Source organism: Eschrichtius robustus, chromosome 9, assembly GCF_028021215.1.
Source record: "Eschrichtius robustus isolate mEscRob2 chromosome 9, mEscRob2.pri, whole genome shotgun sequence".
NCBI classification, from domain to species: domain Eukaryota; kingdom Metazoa; phylum Chordata; class Mammalia; order Artiodactyla; family Eschrichtiidae; genus Eschrichtius; species Eschrichtius robustus.
Window position 1 is genome coordinate 51,935,995 of NC_090832.1, and position 24,725 is coordinate 51,960,719.

Consider the following 24,725-nt stretch of genomic DNA (forward strand, 5'->3'; position numbering starts at 1 on the left):
AACCAAAGCCAATCTTAAAAAGTTACATACTTTTTCATTTATATAACATTTTTTTAATTGATTTGTCTCCATTTAATCTTTTTTTTTAATTAATTTATTTATTTGTTTTTGTTTTTGGTTGTGTTGGGTCTTCGTTGTGGTGCGCGGCTTCTCATTGCGGTGGCTTCTCTTGTTGTGGAGCACGGGCTCTAGGCTCGCAGGCTCAGTAGTTATGGCTCGCGGGCTCTAGAGCGCAGGCTCAGTAGTTGTGGTGCACAGGCTTAGCTGCCCCGTGGCATGTGGGATCTTCCCGGACCAGGGCTTGAACCCGTGTCCCCTGCATTGGCAGGTGGACTCTTAACCACTGCGCCACCAGGGAAGCCCTATATAACGTTTTTGAAATGACAGAATTTTAGAAATGGAGAACAGATTAGTGACTGCCAGGATGTAGAAATGGAGTGTGGATATGTATGGTTATAAAATTATGGGCAATACAAGGGATTCTTGTGGTGATACAGTTGTTCAGTATCTTGACTGTGGTGGTGGATACATGAACCTACAGAGGTGATAAAGTGTATAGAACTAAATACACACATAAATGAGTACAGCACAGCTGATGTGAAACTCGTGGATACAGAGTGCTGACTGTATTCCTTGTACTAGGCCATTTTATATAAGGGACCTGAATATCACCAAATTTTGATATCCTTGGGGACCCCTAGAACTAATCCCCTGTGGATACCAAGGGATGACTATACAAGTAAAACTGGAGAAATCTGAACAAGATTGGTGAATTGTATCAATGTCAATATCCTGGTTGTGATATTTTTACTATAGTTTTGCAAAATGTTGCCTTAGAGGGGAAATGAGTGTATACAGATCTCTCTGAATTACTTCTTATAACTGTATGTGAATCTGTAATTATCTCAATGAAATTTTCAATTAAAAAAAAACTTCAAATGAATCAAACTGGCATGCAAGTAACTTATTTAACTCCCTGTCAAAATAAAATTCAACATATAAAAATTATATAATCCTCACAACGTTTGAAAAAAATTTTGACAAAATTCAACACACATACATGATAAAAACTCTCAGCAAACTAGGAAAAGAAGCAGACTTCCTCAACCTCATAAAGGACAAATAACAAAAAACCTACACTGAAAAGATGCTCAATATCACCAATTATTTGAAAACTGCAAAACAAAACTACAGTGAGATACCACTTCACATCCATTAGGATAGCTATTATGAAAACAACAAACAAACAGAAAAATAATGTATTGATAAGGGTGTGGAAAAATGGAGACCCTTGTATATTACTGGTGGGAATGTAAAATTGTGCAGCTGCTATGGAAAACAGTGTGGCAGTTCCTCAAAAAATTAAACACAGAATGACCATATGATCCAGCAATTCCACTTCTGGATATACACAAAAGAATTGAAAGCTAGGATTCAAACAAATATTTGTTCATCAATGTTTATAGCAGCATTATTCACAGAAGTCAGAAGATGGAAACAACCCAAACATCCATCAACAGATGAATGGATAAACAAAATTGGTATATACAATATAATGCAATATTATTCAGCCTTAAAAAAGAATGAAAAGAAAAAAAAGAATGAAATTCTGACATATGCTACAACATGGATGAATCTTGAAGATACTATGCTAGGTGAAATAAGCCAGAAACAAAAGGATAAATATTATATGATCCCACTTACATGAGGTCCCTAGAGTCATCAAATTCATAGAGACAGAAGTAGAACAGTGGTTGCCAGGGACTGGGAAGGAGGGGGTTATAGAATGGGTGTTATTGTTTAATAGGTACAGAGTTTCAGTTTGGGAAGATAAAAATGTTCTGGAGATGAATAGTGGTGATGTTTGCATAACAATGTCAATGTACTTAATGCCACTGAACTGTACAGTTAAAATGATAAATTTTATATTATATATATGTTGCCACAATAAAAGAAACTAATACATTAAACACACACGCACACACACACCCCCTACAGTTAACATCATACTTAACTAGGGAAGACTGAACACTTCTCCCCTAAAATTTGACACAAGGCAAGGACATCCACTCTCATGACTTCTATTCAACATTGTACTGCATCCTAGCTAATGCAATGAGGCAAGAAAAAGAACTAGAAGGCATAGAAATTGTAAAGGAAAAAGTTAAATTGTCTTTATTCACAGATATGATTATGTTCACAAAAAATCCTGAAGAAGCTACCAAATAACCAGGAGTTATAAGAGTTAATAATTATAAGAGTTAATAATTGAATTTAGAAAGGTCATCAAAAAAATCAATTGATTCTATACACTAGCAGTGATCAACTGGAAATTTAAATGTTAACATACAATACCATTTGCAGTAAAATACCCGGGAATAAATTTATCAAAAAATATGGCAAACCTCTGCACTACAAACTACAAAACCCCACTGAGAGAAATTAAAGAAGATATTTTAGGGACTTCCCTGATGGCGCAGTGGTTAAGAATCTGCCTGCCAATGCAGGGAACACGGGTTCGAGCCCTGGTCCGGGAAGATCCCACATGCCGCGGAGCAACTAAGCCCGTGCGCCACAACTATTGAGCCTGCGCTCTAGAGCCCGTGAGCCACAACTACTGAAGCCCACATGCCTAGAGCCCGTGCTCCACAACAAGAGAAGCCACCGCAATGAGAAGCCCGCGCACCACAGTGAAGAGTCGCCCCCACTCGCCGCAACTAGAGAAAGCCCGCGCGCAGCAACAGAGACCCAACGCAGCCAAAAATAAAGAAAGAAAGAAATAAAGAAGATGTTTTAAAATGAAGAAATATACCATGCTCATAGATTGGAATACTCAATATTTTAAGTTATCAATTCTCTGTAGACATTGCTCTATAGCTTCAACATAATCCCAATCAAAATCCCAGGATTTTTTTTTTTAAGAAATGAACAAGCTTATTCTAAAAGGAACATGGAAATGCAAAGGCCACAGAACAGCCAAAATAATCTTGAAAAAGACAAAGTTGGAAGACTCACATCACACCACAGAGATGCATCAGCAAAATCCAAGTTGTAGGAAATCCTACAGGACAAAGATGTTTATAAGTATGTATGTATACATATGTGTGTGGTGTGCACACACCCAAGCATATACTACCTCCGGATGTAAAATATAGTACTTACTGTGAGTCGTTTTCAAAAATGTTTCAAAGCCATTGCCACAGTTTGTAAGCTTTGGGTGAGCAAAGGCTGTGTCTGCTTTTATTCACCATTACGTTTCCAGAAACAACAGACTGCCTGGCACAAGGCAAGTGCTCAACAAGCATTTGTCAAGTGACTGGAAGAATGAGGACAGATGTTGGAAAAAAAGTAGGGAAGAAACCAGCACTAAATTTCACCTGCTTCATAATTTTGCTTTGGTCTCTACAGAATCCTAAATAAAACCTTGTAATTTTCTCAGGATAAGATTCTTACTAGGGGAGTCATTTATAAAACCTAAAAATCTTTTAAATTCTAACTTTTAAGCCTATAGTTGGGAAGCCAAAAAATGACTACTCGAGAGCCCCCTCTAGTGGTGCCCTTTTCACAGCTGACCCCCTGCAGAAGGAGCTGGAAGTGGTATCCTCCACCACTGCCTCCCACCCAAGAAGAATTTTGCTTTCCAACTCCTAACCTTAAAACCAGTCTACCTTTCCACTGGTGAAATTATCAATGTGAAACAGGTAAGGTTAAACCAGGAGACAGCAAAAAAGGGACTGACAAACAAAAATGTACTTTATTCTCTTCTAATGTACGGGAGAAATCATTAACCCTGCCATCACCACTCATTCTGCTAGTCTAGAGCTGAAACCTTGTTGTAAGAAAGCCAGCTGTAGGGTAAGAATGAAGCCACAAAATACTACTACTGCAGCTTTTGACTTTTGCATGAGATATGATAAGCATTTTATTAATGAAACATTTCAAGATTGAACCATGATGATATCAATGTTCCTGGGGTTCCCGTATTGAGGGTCCATCTGAGTCAATCATCTCAACATACCTATGAAGATAGAGTAGAGTGAAGTGGGCATGACAGAGTCCAAGCCAAGGGCATGAATAAGGAGAGGGAAAGGGGTGCTATGAAACAGACATCTCTTTTCCACCAAGTCTCTTTAAAATTTAATATCTGTTTCCCAAGTCTAAAAAAGAAAAATAATAAAGAATAAGAGCTTGTAAAGGCATTCTGAGGCTATTCTCCCAGCCAGTGAGCCCCCCCAAAATGAGAATTTGACCTATCTTTTATTACCTATTTTGTAAGTATTCTAAACTAAACTGAGTATGGCCACCAAAATGTTCATCTCACTTCCTATTTCAGAATTCCTTTCTCTTCCCCTCTCTACATTATGAAGATGTTTCTAGCCAAAGATTGCCACACACCCAGCCTTTGTGAATATCCCGTGTTACACATCTTTTCTAATCCCTTCAAACATTCAGATAAATTGTTTATTGTACCTCCCTTCAATTCATTAGAATATGGCTGTATTTTCCAAACTAAAAATCCAACAACTTTCATAGTTGTTGTTGTTGTTTTTTTTAAGTCCTTTTGTAGAAGTGGAAACAGTTGTGCCTTACTAATCATCTCCATTTATGGTTAAGTGGTTAAGGTAACAGGAGAAACAAAGATGCTGATTTTAGCAATGACAGAACATGAAAGTGAAGGTATAGGAAGTAAACGTTCTCCAAAGAGGCAAAAAATGAGAGATGACAACAGAATGATATCTGCTAGCGGTGCCCAAAGGTGCAGACACATAAAACTGCTCAAGTACCTGGTATAAATTAGATTCTAAATAAGAAGCATACATTGGTCTCAAAAATACCAATTAGCCAATGAACTAAGAAAAAGAATAGTTTGAGCTTCTTTCACATTTTTAAAATCTGCTAGTTTGAAGAACTTGAAGAATCTCTATCATTCGCTTTTTAAATACTAACTAATTCCCTTTTTATTAGATTTGCTAAATCTATAAATGTAAAACAGGCATTTAGAGGCATTAGTAAACAAATCAGAAGAAGAGGGAGGACCCAGAAAAGAACAGTTTGATCTCTAAGGCAGTATAACTACTTATTCAACCTCTATTATTTTTCTTACCCTAAAATTCTTATTAAGATAACGAACCTCTGCCACCACTTCCTCACAATGCAAATTTGTTGATCTCGTTACATTAAATGTGCATTTTGAGTATGTAAAGAACTGAATGACAAGCCATAAGGTCAAAGGAAGGAGAAGCCACCTTCATGACATCAGTGAAGGTGGGTAACCAGGGAGAGGTTTAAAACTGGAGAAAAAGATTTGATTGAAGGAAATAGAAACCAGAAAACAGACAACTTCAGCAAGAATGAAGTCAGGGAAGAAGCAAGACATTAACTGATTAGGAAAATCCAGAAACTAAGTGACAGCTCATAAGGTTTCCAAGAAAATGTGAGTCTTTGTGCCCAGTGCATGGAAGTGGGAGACCAAGGAAATGTTACCACTCATATGTTAAGAACGTCTATTCAGGGACTTCTCTGGTGGCGCAATGGTTAATAATCCGCCTGCCAATTCAGGGGACAGGGGTTCGAGCCCTGGTCAGGGAAGATCCCACATGCCGCAGAGCAACTAAGCCTGTGCACCACAACTAGTGGGCCTGCACTCTAGAGCCCGCGAGCCACAACTACTGAGCCCGAGCGCCACAACTACTGAAGCCCACACGCCTAGAGCCCGTGCTCCTCAACAAGAGAAGCTACCACAGTGAGAAGCCCGTGCACTGCCACGAAGAGCAGCCCCCGCTCGCCGCAACTAGAGATAGTCCGCGCACAGCAACAAAGACCCAACGCAGCCAAAATAAGTAAACAAATAAATATATTTTTTTAGAAAAGTAAAAACAAACAGCTTTTTTTTTTTTTTAAGTTATTAACCTGAGTCAAATAGCACTGAGCAATGAGATTCTGGTTTATCTAATAACCTATCTAGAAATGACTTCCTTCCCTGAGATCAACTCACTTTATACATTAAATAATGTTTGCACCCTAACATGCTAACTAACCCTGCCTTCAACTGCAGTCACCCTATGAGAAATAAAAGTAAAAACTAAGATAACTGCACTCCTCTCCTCTCTCCTATTTTACCTCACCTCATCCTGTTCCTGCTGGTAGTGTACTGAGGGATAGAAATGGAAGTTATCCCTGAGTGAAAGCTGGGAAACTTTTTGTTTGGACCACTTAAAACTTATTTTAACACACTTACCAACATCTCCATAAACATACAGGCCCCTTGGAGGTTTGCTCCTTGAAAAAAGCTGCAAATTAAGAACAAATTATAAATCTCCAACATGGAAATAATCGAATATCATCATATACATAGTGTTCCTAACCGTGCTATATATACAGGACTGAAATGGGCTACTCCACAAGGTAAGTACAAAAAACTTGATATAAAAGGCTATGAAGCCCCACTTAGGTTTTAATATAGGAGGCAAGAATCATAGTAGCTCAGAGCAAGGCTCTGAAGTCACACAACTTAAGTTTACATCCACTTCACAATTTACTAACCATGTAATCTTCCCCCTCTTTCCCAAATGGGCTCCCCAAACAATGACAGCCTAGCTCATTCCCAGCAAGCAAGAGATCAGAAGACTTCTTCTAAAGAAAGTGAATGGTTTCCAGAAATAAAGGCTCAAAGGCACCTAGTGTGGGTTTCTCCCAAAGAAAGAACTGGGTCCCTATCAGATCACCTTACAGTAAAGCATACTAGTCAACAAACCTCTTAAGATGGAGACTTCAATCAGCTCATTAGTATCTGAAAAGACTCTAAAACGAATTGACAGCCAAGAATCAATAGAAATTTGAAAAAACACCCCAAAAACTCCCATTATGAAAGTTGGAGACCACAGCAAATATACAGGGGGCAAAAAACTCCAAGGAAACAGAGACTACACACACAGCAAAAGGAAACTTCAAAATAAAACTGTAACCAAAATAATTAATATGCTGAGGAAAATAAAAGAAGTTATTAAAACTATAAAGCAGGAACAAAATGCAATTTTTAAAAGGAATATTAAGAACAAAAGAGAGTACTTTGAAATTTAACATATGGTAGCAGAAACAAAATTCCAGAAAAGGTATTAGAAGATAAGCTTGAGGAAATGTTAAAGAAATACAACAAATAAACAATAACAATGAAAGATGGAAAATATAAGAAAATTACAGGATTAATTCAGGAGGTCCAATATCTGACCAAAAGGAATTCCAGAAAGAGAAAATAGAGAAAAAAGAGAGGAGGAAATTACCTAAGATTTTTCTCAGATCTGAAGGACGAAATTTCAAGATTGGGAGGACAGAATAAGTGTCCAACACAATGAGGGAAATAAGACCCATACCAAGTCACAATCCTGAAATTTCAGACACCAGGGATATAAAGGAAATCCTACAAATGTCCAAGGTGGCAGTGGGGTGGGCATTCAGGGGGAAAGGTGGTGGGGGGCGGGTGGCTGGAGACAGGTCACAAACAACCGATAAAAACTTGAATAAAGTTTGAGGGACAGTGATTTCCAATCTAATCCATCCAATCTATCCATCAAGTGTGAAAATGGGAAACTGACATTCCATACATACAGGGTCTCAAAAAACCCTCCCCAACAGAAACAGGAACACCTAGGCTCCATGAAACACAGAGGATCCTGGGGAGAATGCCCTGGTAAGACAGAGGGCTGCTCTCTAGAACCACAGTGGCACAAGCAGGACAAGAAAGCAATCAAGTCCAGACCAAAACAGGAGGATGGAGGCCTCAAAGGAAGAAACAAAATGGAATTTCTCTTTGCCTGATATTATTATCAACCCAAATTACCTTCCTGAATTTTGCTCCACTTAGAAGCATAACCTTCAAACTCTATGACAGTTCCTAGACACCTGTGCAAAAACCAAGGTGAGCCAGAGCTGAGAGAGTTCAGAAAGGGTAAAAGCAGAAAGAAGCGAAGGTTATGCCACTTAGCACCAACCAGAGCAGTCAATATTTTGACAGAGAACATTTTCAAAAGCTAGACTTCAGGATCCACTACCTAATGCTTTTGTTTTTTAATCTGTGGATTCACTCCAGCATGCCTCAGAAACCTCTCTCGCTTTCCTGTCCCTCAGCTTTCTCTATAAATCCAGCCTCTGACTCCAGCACGCCCCTTCCAAAAGAACCTTCATCCATGGTTTAGGCAAAAGGACCTTCTTTGCTTTGATTCTTCCAGGTGGATGCCTTCCCTGTGTTCCTCTGCACATTAACTCTCCATCTATTCTTAAATCTCAACTGAAAACAGATGCCACTCCTGCCAAAACCTCTTAATTTGTCTTGTTGTAATATCTTATATGAACCATTCTTGTACATTGGTTATTCTATTTTCAATTTGCCAGAAAAAAAGCATCATGCTCCTCAATAACTTTAGAACAGCTTCAAATTAGAAAACTTAAATACAACCTAATAATCTCTAAGTATATTCTATGTATTAGAAATCTTTTGAAAGCAACTTTTTGCATAAGGTAACTGGAAATGTTATAGCAATTCTTCACATCACATTTTGTAGAAACAGTCCGGGATCTAGTCATGATATAATCAACATATGCTGAATCAATGAAGTTCAAGCCAAATATTTAACAAAGATGGGGGGAAATGATGACATGGGAAGAGCTCAATGCTGCTAAAAAAAAAAAAAAAAAAATCACTTGGGCCTATCTTCTGTTTTACCCAAACTCAACGTATTTTTGAAAGAGCACTTTGGCAAATATTATAGTACATTATCTATTACATATATAATTTATATTATATTATATTTTATGGCAATATTTAGAAGATGATAAAGAGATATGGTTATAGAGTATCAAAGGAAAAGATTCTCAAACATCTGAGATCACAAATATCTCGTATGGCATAAATACTGTTTAAGAAGCAGATTTTACTCCAAATAAATTGATAAACACAATGGATACTCCTCTAACAATAAACGTTAGACATCACCTATCTAAACTATGTTATATACACACCAAGTATTTTCACTTGGAGAGGCAGGTTAGTTTTCTCCTCATAAAATTTCAGTCTTCCAAAAATTATTGATATTATTTCAAAGGATTAAAAAATCTATATTTTAAGGGGAAAATCAGAGGATTGAATGGAGAACAGTAAGACTATTTAGAAGGCTGTAAAATGGGTCCTAAAGAAGTTTTTTAATTCTTTATTCATAGTGGTCAATTCAGGGAGAGTTAGGTTCACACAGTTTTCTTCAAAATAACTACACAGGCACCCACATAATTTACATGCTCCTAATTTACATTTTCTCACAATTTACCGTATTTTTCAGGTCCATTAAATTTCCTTTCCCAATGTTTTAATTTCCTGTAATGTGTTCCTATGTCTCCGAGCACTCCACCCTGGCATAGTTCCTGGGTGCTGGGGTTCTACATGTGCTCCCATCCTCCACAAGCCTCTTCATCCTGCTCTCTACCCTAGGGGGCAACCTTGCTGGCTGGCTGCTAGCTGGGTTCAGCCCCTGGGAGGCACTACTTGCAGGAGATAGGAGGGAGGGGGTGGAGAGAAATCCGGGTCATTCTCTCCTGTTGCTTCCCTGCTTCAGTGCTGTGTCTCTAGCAGAGCTGCATCCCTCCAGAATCATTAGGTCCTCATGCCACAGCTACAGTTCTCTGCAGGCTCCTCCTTCACTCCTCCATCCTTTGTTTGCTGCCTTAGGCCTGCCCTGCCCATGACTCTCTAAGTCATCTCTTGATTCAGTCTTTAAAGTGCTGTGAACAGTTTCCTGACAGAACTCTGATACACGCCCAACCTCTAAAATACACACACTTAACACTAACTAGACAAAGACTTGAAGATCTGAACATGAATAAGTTTCTCCAGTGACCGGTTGTAAGATTTGTCATGTTACTTATATCTTAGGGAATTTGTGAAGTAGGATGATGACACCTTCTCTAATGTGTTTTTGATAAGGATCCAGTGATACTGTATTACAGATTGTGCAGATGGTAAGCTTAAGGATGATGTTGGAAGACTGTGGAAAGCTATCACCTACCTCCACTAAGCATAAAAGATATAAGGAAATAGTATTAGAGTTGAACTCAAAAGATCTGGGTACAAATTCTGGTTTGGCTACTTATCAGCTATGTGACTCTGGGTAAGCCACATCAACTCTACAACCAGCCATTTCCTTATCTGTTGGGTGCAGGACACAGCACTGGGGAGTTCCCACTCACTGCCCACCTCTGCACACCTAATCACAAGGCCCACTCACTCATGCTGAAGACTGTAAACTTCATGTACTGATACCTGCTTCTATCCAAACCTATGGACCACGAAGAAGAAACATCGCACCCTTTGACACACCCTTCTCAAAGATCTGAACAACATTAATGTACACTTAAGCTATTTTATATCTATACAAACTCTACCAAACAAATCAAGAATACATTCAAGAACATGGAGCACATTTTCAAATACTGTGCATATTCCAAGCCATAAAGGAAACCTCAATAAACTCCAAAGAATCACTGTACTCCAACCAAAATGGAATAAAATTAGAAATAAATGATGGAAGGATAGCTAAAAATAGAAAAACCTCATACTAAGATATTGACTTTTGCTCACATTCCCTCACGTCCACCCAGACTTCTGGGATTGCAATTTCATATAGGAAGTTGAAGGAGGTCCAACCCAACGCCTTCTGTTTTCTCTTTATAAAGATGTAGACGTCTGCTGAAAGTGATAGGGGAAGTGTAGTTCAGCTTGAAGGGAGCTAAGAAGGCTCTAGAGAATCGTTAAAGAGAAGAGTGAACTAACCAGCGAAACAGATTTGTTGACAAAATGGAGGGGCACGCCTCAGGGCTCTCAGATTGTTCTCAACAATCTTCTATACCTGTGCAGTAGCCGTGTCCTATAGGTGAGAATGATCCCACTCCCAGCTCTATCCTCTACAACCGGATGAGGGGTTCAAGGGTGAGCTTATGACTAAATTCAGTCAAGCAGAGTTCTGTTGTTCAACTCTAGGTGAAAGAGAAGCTCTAGTCTTCTGGGCAGTATGCTGTGTAGATGTGATGCTAGTTTGCTACTTTGAGATAAGTCAAGCTGAACACAAAGCCAAAATAATCAAGAGGGCAAGATCAAGAAGATCTCCAAGTAAGTAATGGAGTCAGGGGCCTAATACACTGCACCTGAAGCATACTTATCCTTGGACTTCTACATGAGCCAATGATAACTCGTATTATTTAACCTAGTTTTAGTTGGATTTTCTGTTATTCACAACTGAAAGCATTCTAAGTGATGTCATAATATATTTTACTAGGCCATATTAATGGTTTGATATAAGTATTTATAAAAGTATCTGAAAGTATCTATTCTCAAGAGAGAGCTATAGTAATCAAAACAGTATGGTATTGGTATTAAAACAGACACACAGATCAATGGAACAGAACAGAGAGCCCAGAAATAAATCCACACATATATGATTAATTAATTTATATCAAAGGAGCCAAGGGTATACAAAGGAGCCAAGGTCAAAGGAGCCAAGGGTATATAAAGGAGCCAAGATTCAAGGATAGTTTCTTCAATAAATGGTGTTGGGAAAACTGGACAGCCACATGAAAAAAAAATGAAACTGGACCACTACTTATACACAAAAACCAACTCAAAATGGATTATAGACTTGAACATAAGACCTGAAACCATAAAACTCCTAAAAGAAAACACAGGTGGTGAGCTGCTTGACACTGGTCTTAGCAATGACTTTTTGGATTTGATATCAAAAGCAAAGGCAACAAAAGCAAAAATAAACAAATGGGACCTTATCAAACTAAAAAGCAAAAGAAACAATCAACAAAATGGAAAGGCAACCTACCAAATGAGAAAAAATATTTTCAAATCATATGTGATAAAGGGTTAGTATCTAAAATACACAAAGAACTCATACAACTCAACAGCAAGAAAACAATCCAATTAAAAGATGGTCAGAAAATCTGAACAGACATTCTTTCCAAAGAAGTCATACACATGGCTAAAAGGCACGTGAAAAGATGCTCAACGTCACTAATCATCAGGAAATGAAATCAAAACCACAACGAGATATCATCTCACATCTGTTAGAATGGCTATTACCAAAAAAACAAGAAATTAGTGTTGGTGAGGATGTGGAGAAAGGGAACCCTCATGCACTGTTGGTAGGAATGTAAATTGGTGCAGCCACTATGGAAAACAGTATGGAGGTTCCTCAAAAAGTTAAAAATAGAACTACCATATGATCTAGCAATTCCACTTCTGGAAATTTATGCAAATGAAAACACTAGCTCAAAAAGATATATCTGCAACTCCTTTTTCATTGCAGCATCATTTACAATAGCCAAAACATGGAAACAACTTAAGTGTTATACACACAGACAATGTAAATTATTCAACCATTAAAAAAGAAAGAAATCCACATTTGTGACAACACTGATGGACACTGAGGGCATTATGCTATGAGAAATAAATCAGACAGAGAAAGACAACGTGTGAACTCATATGTGGAATCTAAAAAAACAAAAAAACTAAACTCATAGGTATCTAGTCAAGAGAGCATGTCAAGTTTAGGAGACTTACTATAATAAGTATTACAATACTATATACTAAATCAAAAGGAAGGATAATAAGAAAAGCAGCTGTCAGAAAAATGTCATTAAAATTTTTTTAAATGATATGAATAAATTGCCAATTGTCCAATAAAGAAATGTGCTGATGTCACAAGTGTTTGGGGTCCTAGTTGTTATGCATTTAGCGATGCACTTCAAACCACTAAATTTAGTAAAAATTTATGATTTGAATTTTATATACATAAAAGCCCACTTCCACACAGAGAATGTTTTGAACGTGAGGATTATATTTTTTAAAGTAAATATCTGATAATTATTCTATCAAAATTTTATTAGACAAAGTCAAATGTAAAGCATGATTACTGGATTCAAACACACACACAGTTAAAAGAACATTTGGGGGACAACTGAAGAAACCTGAATATGGGCTTCATATTTAGGAATGCCAGATAAAATACAGGATGCCAGTTAAATTTGAATTTCACACTGATATCAAATAATTTTTTAGTACATGTATGTCCCAAATATCACATGGTACATATATATACTAAAAAACTATTCATTATTTATCTGAAATTCAGGTTTATCTGGACATCCTGTATTTTTGTTTGCTAAATCGGGTGGCCCTATTTTAGATATCACTACATCAATGTTAAGTTTCTTGGGTGTGATAGTGGTAATATAGTTATTCAGGAAAAGGTCCTTGTTAGGAGATACATAATGATGTTTTTAGAGGTCAAGTGTTATGATATTACAACTTACTTTCAGATGATTAAAGAAAAAATATTGAGAGAGAGAGAGAAAAAGAAAACAAATGTGGCAAAATGTTAACCATTAGTGGTTTTAAGTGTACTGTTGAAATTTTTCAAAATAAAAAGTTGCGAAAAACAAAACAGAATTTGGTAAGGTGATTAATTACTGTATTACTTTTACTTTTGAACTAAGTCTAAAATTATTCTAAAAATATCTACATATTTGCATTTTAGACAATTGCTTTCAAAACTATTCCTTTAACTTCTGCAAAGTAAACATTTGCCATCCATCATTCCAAATATTTTGATTTAATCATTCTAACTTTATCCTTTGTTCCTTATGATATTAAAATTCTAGCATTAAAAATAATCCAAGGTGATTCCCATCAAAGTTATAAATTAAAACAGCATGTCCTCCACCTTTCTGGGTTACTGTCTACCTGCTAGTCAAGTATAATTTCCATTAGGACAATTAGATAATAAGGGTGATGCTTTAAAATAAAGAGTTGTTTTCAATTTGTTTAAAATGCAGGAATGTTCCTTTTCCTGTTTCTCCCTACTCCCCTCACCATTCCATTACTAACTCCTACAATGATAGAGACAGTGATTCCAGCTGGAATACTGAGCATAATTACATCTTTTAAAAACAAGCATTATATCATTCTCAACATAGACCACTGTTTAATAAAAGTAGATCACTTCAGGTTTCTAAGAAGATCATTAAAACTAAAAAACTGAACCATATGTTAGCACCCACAAATTCTCTTTAAATGAAAATCTTTTTTGAAATACCATCAGTTGATTTGCAAAAGAACCCTTGTAACCTAAAGTACACCAATTTGTTCAGTTTACTAGTATAATTAAGCCTTTTAAGCACCTAAATAACAAGTGTGGGGGCAGAGTTTAAACCTCTACAACTAGCATAAAAATGGCTCAATTTCTGATTATAACAGAATTTGAAGATGCAAATGACTTTTTACTGTTGCATGCACTCAAGCAACAAGCATTTCTAAGTGCCTATGTGTGTCAGTGGGAGACAAATGACAGGAGGCAATTTCTTCAGCAAATCCTTCCAGTTCACTCACTCCTAACTGATATTCGAATTCTGGACTAGCTTAGGAGAATATAAGCTAGGTGTGACGTACTCCAGTCCTCCACCACTTGTTCAGAGGGATGTCCAGGACTTAAGCATAATTCTCAAACCTACCTGGAGTTTATCAGAAGAAGGATGTGGAAAATATTCCTCAGTCTGAACCTAGTTGAGGTTCTGAATTTGAGGGATTAAAGTGGCCTTCCAGGCTTCTCCTGGATTTTCAAAGAACTGACACTATGGAGGAAATGAGAACACAAACATGTCCACAGAGAAGCATGTGAATATAAAAACTCACAGAGGGCTTCCCTGGTGGCACAGTGGTTAAGAATCCGCCTGCCAATGCAGGAGACACGGGTTTGAGCCCTGGTCTGGGAAGATCCCACATGCCGTGGAGCAACTAAGCCCGTGCGCCACAACTGCTGAGCCTGCACTCTAGAGCCCGCAAGCCACAACTACTGAGCCCATGTGCCACAACTACTGAAGCCTGTGTGCCTAGAGCCCATGCTCTGCAACAAGAGACGCCACGACAATGAGAAGCCCACGCACAGCAACGAAGAGTAGCCCCTGCTCACCGCAACTAGAGAAAGCCCGTGCACAGCAACGAAGACCCAACGCAACCAATAAATAAATTAATTAATTAATTTTTTTAAAAAACAAAAAAACTCACAGAGACACCTATGCTCTCACACAGATGTATGGATAGGCTCACAGCCACCAGGACAACTGCCTTCAGAGTCAGCAGAGAATTATTTTGTGAATCTTCAGTGATTGCTTTGTTATTCATTCAAATCTTCATGTTTTTTTCATTTATTCCAGAAACATGGATTGAGCATTGATCACCTACTTTGTATCAGGCAGTGAGCTAAGTTCTGCAGACCTACAAGATCCAGAAAACAATGACATGGTATTTACTAAAGGAGCATGTGGTCACCAGGTGGGCCATGTGAGATGGTGTACAGTAAAAAGATGGGGGCACAGGCAGCCTTAACAAAGACCCAAAGGCAAGAGAAGGCCCCAGTCTTGTCTAACAATCTTCAAGTAGCTTGTCATAGCTGCTGCTTTTATTGCCAGCAGACAACAAAGACAGATGAGGCTGGCAAGAGGCAGGGACCAGGCAGGCTCTCAAGGACCCTATAGAACATGCTAATGAGTTTGTACTTTCTCTGGAGGGCACTGAGAAGCCTTAAGCAGGAGAATGGTCCAATCAGATTATCCGTTAGAAATATCATTATTGATACAGTGTGGAGAATGCATTGAATGGGAGGAAACTGGAGGAAAAGACAACACTACCTACTACCTGCTCTGCTGACAAGCCACCCTTGCCAGGTGGAAGTGTGGTTCAGGGAGAAATACTTGTGGGGGCTTTTTGTGGTTCATCAGGGCAAAGGTAACTGAAGGCAGCTCTGTGGTGGTCTTCACTGCCATGAAGGGACTATGGATTACCTTGGAGCTTCATGCTTCTCCTGGAGAAGCTGTACATGGCTGTGGCAGTGTGGCCTGAAATGTGTGTTCAGTGTTCATGTCCTAATATCTGCACATCTCCATTGGAGATGATGGCATGGATTGGAATTGCTCAGTTTTTCTTTATAGTTCTCTTGTTTCCAAATAGAGGTTTTCACTCAGTTAAAAACCAATTATAGGGACTTCCCTCATGGTCCAGTGGGTAAGACTCCGTGCTCCCAATGCAGGGGGCCTGGGTTCGATCCCTGGTCCGGGAACTAGATCCCACATGTGTGCTGCAACTAAGAGTTCACATGCCACAACCAAAAAGTCTGCATGCCGCAACTGAAGATCCCACATGCTGCTACTAAGACCCGGTGCAGCCAAAATAAATAAATAAATAAATAAATAAACAAAACTGTATAAAGCAAAATCAGAATTACTATTCAACTTAAAAAAACTAATTGAAGGCAAATATCTAACTCCTGAAAAGCTTAATATTGTTAAAAAGACAATATAGCTTCTTAGAGTTATCCTTAAGAGATGCCAACTTCATAGAGAATCTTTAGGAACAGCAAATGTGGAGGCAACTGGTGAAGAACTCCAAGCTTCAGGCTTAAATAGATTTATGGAAAAACAACTGGAAAAAAAAATCTAAACAATTTAGAACTAGATTAATTGACTGGTAACTTTATAAGGAGAATGAAATCACTAGAACAGAAATCAAAATCTACCACATCCTATGGCTTTTCCAAATAAAGCAATGCCCTTCACCAAAGGGTCGGCCTATATCTGAAAAGAGGTCTTTCCACTGCCCTTTACTCAGATTCTCACCCTTACCAGCATGCTTTCCTCCCTACTTCTTCCTCCATGTCCTTGTTGCCAGTGGATCCAAGTGAACAAGCCTTAAAATAGATACCTGTTTCCCTTCTTCATAAATATTTTCTGCCAAGGGATTTTTCTAGTCTCCTGTCTATCCATCCTGATTTTCCTCTCTTATGTGCTGGATTTCCCCCCACCATTCCCACATCCTGAAAAGAATAAAGAATTATCTTTAGGGTTGATTCAGTCTTCACACAAGCCTACTATTGAACATTCTGAATCTGAGAAGAAACTTGAGACCTTTTTTTTTCTTTGTCTCTCTTCAAATGTAATTTTGATTTCTCAATTTTAGTTTCAAAAACTGCTGTTATTTAAGTGATACACTTTTGCACAAGTGGAAGCTTTATAGAATAATAATTCTCAGAAATGTTTTATAAAGTTTATTTAAATATTAATCTTGAGTGCATTATTTACATTTTATTATTCTCTTTAAATAGTAAATATTGAATTTAATTTGATTAACAGTCCATTATTATAGGAATAATACTGAATTTATGTAATACTGAAACTGTTACATGACCAATTCAGAAACTGGACACATTTGAAATAGCAAAGCCATTCTATATACCAGAGCAGCAACCTATTTTAAGACAAATGTGAAAGTAACTTGAATATATTTTTAAATGATATATTTCTTTAACATGTGAAAAAGGAATTTTAAACATAGTTATATTGATCCTTCTTAGAGGCAAATAGTTAATACATATAAACTTAAATATATAAATTTGTTGCATATATGTACATTTTAAATTTATTTTTTAATTTATTTATTTTTTTGTTTTTGAGTTGGGTCTTTGTTGCTGTCTGCGAGCTTTCTCTAATTGCGGCGAGCCGCGGCTACTCTTCGTTGTGGTGCGCAGGCTTCTCACTGCGGTGGCTTCTCTTGTTGCGGAGCACGGGCTCTAGGCATGCGGGCTTCAGTAGTTGTGGCATGCGTGCTCAGTAGTTGTGGCTCGCGGGCTCTAGAGCACAGGCTCAGTAGCTGTGGCGCACGGGCTTAGTTGCTCCGCGGTGTGTGGGATCTTCCTGGCCCAGGGCTTGAACCCGTGTCCCCTGCATTGGCAGGCAGATTCTTAACTGCTGCGCCACCAGGGAAGCCCAGCATATATTTTTTATGGGATTTATGTTGTTAATTTTGATGTATACCCTTAGAAACTTGTCCTTCAAGAGTAAAGGAATAGTAATTTGATTCATAAAATTTCTTTATGAGAAACAGAATTAGAAGTCTCAAGTGAAGCAATAATATGGAATAAAATAAATTTAAATCCTTTTATTTAGAGTGGGTTTTCAAAGACTGTCCCCATATGCATTTATACCCATCTGAATTTTTGTACTTAATTCACTGAGTTATAAACAGCTGTTTATGACCATTTCTTCCACTGAATAAGGTATCACTGAAATAACAAAACGTTAACCTTAATTAACACCTGTATCCTTGGCTCCATGGAGCCTAGTACATAGTGAGGACCAACTCTTCTTGTTGTTGTTGAACTGAATTTATAAATGATAATTCAGGGCATTCTGATAAACAAAGAGATACATTTTCTAGTTAGGCATGATAAATTTTTCTGTAAAATGAAAAATCATTTGCTTTTTCCAGCTACACAATAGAACTTCTTTCCCCAGTGCTCACCCTGAAGATGCATTAATCTCCTAAAGGACAAGAAGACACTTGGTTAAGTATTTCCCCAGTATGTAAAATGGACACATTACCTGGAAAAGACAAACTCTGCTGAACATGGGGTAAGATTAAGTCCAATGTACATAGAACTCAGAAACATCTGGCATTCATGAAAAAGATTTAAGGCCAAGAAAACTCAGCTCATGAGATTTCAGAAAGAGGAAAGAAGTTTCATCGCTAAAAACCTCTTACTAAGATATTCCTTATGTCTTGCTGAGTACTTTTTGAGCTAATAATACCCCTTCCTCACTCAGTCTATTTGTAAGAAGCAAATGCTGAACTAGTAGAGTCTAGAATTATATTATCAGGAAAAGTTATAATTTCCTCAAAATTATTTTCTTAAATCAACTAACCTGTTGAAATATCTCACAGTTACACTTAAAAATACTTTTATTATGGAATATTATAAACATGCTAAATTGGAGAAAATATTGAATACCTGGTTACCTGCCACTCAGCTTTATCAACTCTTTATATTTTGAAAAATTTATTCCAAAATTTAGTAACACATTAGATAGAGTTGAAGCCCCCCCTTTGTGCCCTTCTTGCTCAGAGTTAATAATCCTGATTTTGAAGTTTATCATCCCAACATTCCATTTTAAAAAATACGTTCTGATTTACTTATCTATTTTTGTGGCATCTGCTAGTTATCACCCCAAAACAGACTCTTCTTTGTCCATTTTTCTACTAAGTTGTTTGATTTTTTTTTCTATTTTTGGTAGGAGTTCTTTATATATTCTAGATATATATAGTCAATTATTATAGTTAATCTATTAGTCAATTATTTTTGATGCAAATATTTTCTCCCAGTCTGTGGTCCGCCTTTTCACCTTTCTATGGTGCTTATTGTTGACTAGAAGTTTTAAGCTTTAGTGGAGTCAAGTGTATCCAACTTTACCTTTATACTTTAAACTTTCATATCTTGTATAAGAGAGTCTTCCTTTTCCCAGGTTCACAAAGATAATCCTCTATATTTTCTTCAAGAAGTTCTAAAGTTTCACTTTAAACTTAGAACACTGACTCTATGGAATTTATGTTTATGTTCAGAGAGGTAGGTACCTAATTTTATTTTACTTTTTACAAAGATCATCAATTGTCTCATCCCTGTTTACTGACTAGACCATCTTTTTTCCACTGATTTTCAGTGTCAACTCAATGGTATATCAAGTCTCCATGTATGTTCTAGACTTTCTACTTTGTTCCATTTGTCTGTTTGTCTATATAATAAATTAGTGAATAGTTCTTTTGACTAGAGGCAGGTATACATAAAGGGAAGTAATGGAAAATCAGATTGGAAAGCTAGACTAAGTAGAGTTCCAACAGAACCTTGAATACTATTAATGGTCTCCCACCAGCCCTCAAATCTAGTCAGGAAGCAGTCATCCATCTACAGCAGGGGTCGGCAAATTATGGCCTATAGGCTAAATCCAGTCTGACATCTGTTTTTCTAAATAAATATTTATCAGAATACATTTATTTTTGTATTATCCATGGCTACTCTGACTACAATGGCAGAACTGAATAGCTATGACAGAGATCATATGGCCCCCTAACCCTAAAAGATTTCCTACATGGTCCTTTACAGAAAATATTTGCCAACCCCTGATCTAGAGACCTGACCAAAATCTCAGCATAGATTCCATGGCTCTAATGCCTCCTTATGGCCTACATAATTCTGCTGCCATAACCAAAGTAGTCAGTTTTGGCAGACAATGACAGATAAAATTCTTATCTCAGACATTATAAAATAGGGCTATACCCCTTTTCTTTAAATTTATTTTAAGGAATTTATAAAAGACATTCTCATCTGGCAAGGGGGTGGGGGGGGAGAACTGGGTGAAGGTGGTCAAAAAGTACAAACTTCTAGTTATAAGATAAATAACAGGGATGTAATGTACAACATGATTAATATAATTAACACTCATGTATGTTATATGTGAAAGTTGTTAGGAGTTCTAAGAGTTCCTAAGAGTTCTCATCACAAGAAAAAAGTATTTTTTTCTTTCTCTTTTATTTTGTATCTACAGGAGATGACAGATATTCACTGGACTTATGTGGTAATCATTTCATGATGCATGTAAGTCAAATCAGTATGCTCTATACCTTAATTATACAGTGCTATATATCAAATATATCTCAATAAAACTGGAAGAAAAAACGCAAAAAAAAAAAAAGACATTCTCATCTACATTGACGGCATAATTTTACCTTCAGAACCATGACAAAACTTAAAATGTAATTGCATACATTTGTTAATTATTCTGGAGACTGAAGCAGGCCCATTAAACTCTGAAATTTCAGACTTTAAATGAGTCTTTGGCATGTGTTAGTTCTCAAAAAACAATGCAGTTTGACTCACTTCCTTACAAATAATGCCGTCATTGGGTTAGGACGTAATCTTGTTTCGGCTTTCATAAAAATTTGATACAAGAAAATATTCATTTAAAAATATTTCTGGTCTTTAATAAAGCTGTAGCTATAGATGTCTATTTCATACTCAGTGTTGCTTATGATGTTCTGAAGGATAAACTACCAGGAAACAGGGAGGCTTTACCTAAATCACACTGCTCAACCTACTTCACCTATAGGAAATGCCAATTCTAAGAAGAGGAACGGAGAGTATAAATGCTCACTTCCTTAGCTGGGGGAGAGAAGGGAGGAACTGAGGAAAAACCAGCAAACTGCCTAGTCTTGGATAAATAACTGAAGGGACCCAGACAATAGGCCTCCTGCATCTCCTGAGAGAAAATTCCACAGCCCAGCATTCCAGGTATCCTATTCATGGTCTCCAGATGCTAGAAGCCAGATCACAGAAAGCACCAAGACCTTAGATTAGCCGGATTCAAGGCAGCGCAGGTCGTCTCTACCTGCTATATGCATTGTTCTTGGCAGAGTGAGGAGAGGTATCCAAATGAAAGACCATAGGTTGTAAAAGGAAGTTTGAAATAATAATTTCTCATTAGGGAAAAGCAAAATTATTTTGTGAAGAGCAGGAGAAAAGGAAAAAGAATTTTGTTCCCCGCTCCTCTTCCCAATTCCCAGGTCTCTCTGGCTATGGTTTCTCCTCCCCAGAGATGAAAAAACCTGGCTGCCTGTATACACCTGATTAATGGAAACAGAGATTTTCAGAGTAGCTCCACACTCTTTAATTCTCTCCCTCAATGACTCTAGAAATGCTTGATTTGGCTGTGTAAAAGTAATTCTAGTTATAGTGATTTACATGAACTACTTACTTACCATTTATGCCTAATTACTTCACAGTGCAATAACAATTATGCATACATTAAATGTGTCAGATTAACCTGGCTGTAAGTTTTATTTGATAACAAAAGTAAAGTGTTCATAAACGCTTATTCTTCATAGTTTGTTGCTCATATAGCATAGTCATCTGCTCATAACTTTGTCAAATTTTTACTAGAGAAAACATTTTTATGTAGGTAGGTGAAAGCAGCCTAATAGTCTGCCACCAATTTTTTCTCACTAACTAATAATTCTGGCATTTTGTGAAGAAGGTGCATTTTATTCTAACATTATGGCTTACCCTTACAGAAAGTTTCTTAGGAGTACAATTTTTTTTTAAAAAGTCCACCAAAATGAATATTTAAACATCTGCATCAAAAACAAAATCAAATGCCCATATATGCTAACTGAAATAAGTCAGACAAAGACAATACTGTATGTTCTCACTTACACGCAGAATTTTTAAAAAGCCTAATTCATAGGATGGTGGTTACCAAGGGCTGTGGGGTAGGGGAAATGGTGAAATACTGGTCAAAGGGTACAAACTCTCAGCTATAATATGAATAAGTTCTGGGAATCATGGTGACTATAATTAACAATACAGTATTATATTATATACTTGAAAGTTGTTAAAAGAGTAGATCTTAAATGTTTTTACCACAAAGAGAAACAGTAATTATGTGAAGCGATATAGGTGTTAACTAACTTTATTATGGTAATCATTTTGCAATGTATACAGGTATCAAATCATCACATTGCACACCTTAAACTTACATATGTTATCTGTCAATAATATCTCAATAAAGCTGGGGGAAAAATCAAATGTCCATGAAATTATAAACCCTATTTACCAAAATCAAGAACTCTACATACTAACAAAGTTCTACTGCTGGAAAACCTAACAGTCCAAAGTTTCCTTCTCTGATAATCAGCGTATCAGTCTTTATTTTTAGAAGAAGTAGGTCTGTGGCACCTTTAGAATCTTCAAAACTAAAGCTTTTATATATGTTTTATTCAAATTACATTTGATATTTGGGTCTTTTTCAATGTTTGAAAAACATTGAAGAACAATGATTTGGTGGGCTTAAGAAACTACAGGACAAATACTATCATAAAGAGATGTCGATCCATTTACTAAACATTCATTGACATATGCATTGGGATTTAACAAATATAAACTTTCATTAGACACATTTGAAACTACCTGACTTGTCACATTTCCTCCTTACATAAGAATTACCCAATAAAACCAGGACCTCTAGATAGAAGGTACTGCATTTACTTACTGCTAAATAGCTATCTATTTACTAGGCAAATCCAGCATAGCCAATTTACAAATCAAAGGTGGAAGTACGGGAAAATACCCTTAAGAAGAGCCAAATAATAATTTTAAAGAAAAAAACCAGGTTGTTGAATTGGCAACCAGATAAGTTAATTTAAGGAATATTTTATTAAGGAATGGAAGTTCACCAACCCCTGTAAGATGAGCCCTAGGGATGATACAGAGTGGGGAGGAGGAAAAGGACTGTATTTCCAAAAGGGAGAGGGCTAGAAAGGGAATAAGATACAACAGTCATGAGAGAAATTTAACTTTCAGATAACAAAAAAAAATCTGGTAAGTAAAACATCTTGTTTCCTGGCTATAACACGTAACAAAGTTGTTATTTTATTTGGAAGACCTCCTATATTGCAAACTATAATTAGGTATGCAGTACCTAAGCAATCTGTATTTTCCAAACTTTTTCCTTCTTGACTCACCCATAAACTTTTGGAAACACAGGAAAAAGAGAAAAGGTTGGCCATCAAAAGGGATAAGTCATCATCATTTCCCATAACCACTGTTCTGGATTAGCTAACACACTCTGGCTCCCACACTCACAGTCCACTTCTGAGGGAAACCGCCCTGCTCACGGGAGCCCTGGATGGCACCTTATACAGAGATCCAATCTTTGTGCTGACTAGCAGCCTCTGGAAAACTGGTGTGAAAGCTCTGCCCAAACAGGGATGAAGTGTTTGGGTGGACTGTTAGATTTTCACTCAGGAATTTAAACCACGGATACAGGAAAAGAACTGAGAAGCTGGTAGAATGAACAGAAGTGGGTAAGGGCATGGGGAAAAGGAACAAAGAGTAAGCAGATTATGTGAATGGCAGGGTTCTGGAGAATCAATGGGTACCTCCTACTACAAGTCATCAAAGCTTTCAGAGCCGCTGACACTGCTGAAAGCTGGCACAGGCTCTGTGAGGCCTGGCTGAGTGATGGAGATGCCCTTCATTGCTATTTTCTTATGTAATCTTATTCTACATCTCCATTTCTCTCTGAAACCTAAATAATTCTCTATTCCTTTTAACCAAAAGATGTTAACACAACGGCAGCCTTTTCCTTATATAAAAATAAAACTATTTCATTACACTCTGAAGTGCTTTTTAAAAAGTAAAATTACTTTCAGTAGGGTTTTTAAATAAAGTACTACTAACATATTGTTATACAATACCTTTCTTATAAAGATCTTATAATAAAAGAATATTTGTGTAGGGGGGTGGGGGGAGGAGGTTTGGTCAGTCAGTTAAAGGAAAAGTAGTTTCTTAGTTTGAACAATATTCTAACTCTTATAACTATTAATACCCCTCATGATTTGAGGATGACACCACTGATGACAATGGCTTCTACAGCAGGATAAGGAATGGGAGTTTTCCTGGTGTCTCAGAATTTCACCAAAAACTCAAAGCTGAGGACAAGGGGAGACAGGTCCCCCTACACACTAAAGAGAGGCACTAATTGTATCCATGCAGGAATTACTTAAAAAGAGAAAAGAAAAAAGTCAAAAAACAGCCCTAAAACCAAAGTAATCAAAGCAGAAAGTTGTTAGCTGGGTAAAGAATTCTGTGGCATTTCCCCCAGATGAACTTCATGCCAAGTGCAGGGGGTCCCCAAGAGAAACATCCAAGGAGATTAGCATTAAGGAAAAAATGGGCTGGATACTCATTTAGGTGAGAAAATCTACAGACAGCTACCAAAGCAGGGTGTGAAAGAATTCATGG

General features: G+C 37.2%; 1 protein-coding gene across 3 annotated transcripts in view; it reads right to left on the reverse strand.

The window, feature by feature from the left end:
- AFG1L (AFG1 like ATPase) overlaps positions 1-24,725 on the reverse strand; it is a 199,941-nt gene that overhangs the window by 143,439 nt on the left and 31,777 nt on the right. For all 3 annotated transcript variants that reach the window (XM_068551090.1, XM_068551089.1, XM_068551092.1), the window contains exon 3: positions 6,239-6,290. In XM_068551090.1, coding sequence (XP_068407191.1) covers positions 6,239-6,290 — 52 coding nt within the window. The remainder of the gene's footprint in view (positions 1-6,238; positions 6,291-24,725) is intronic.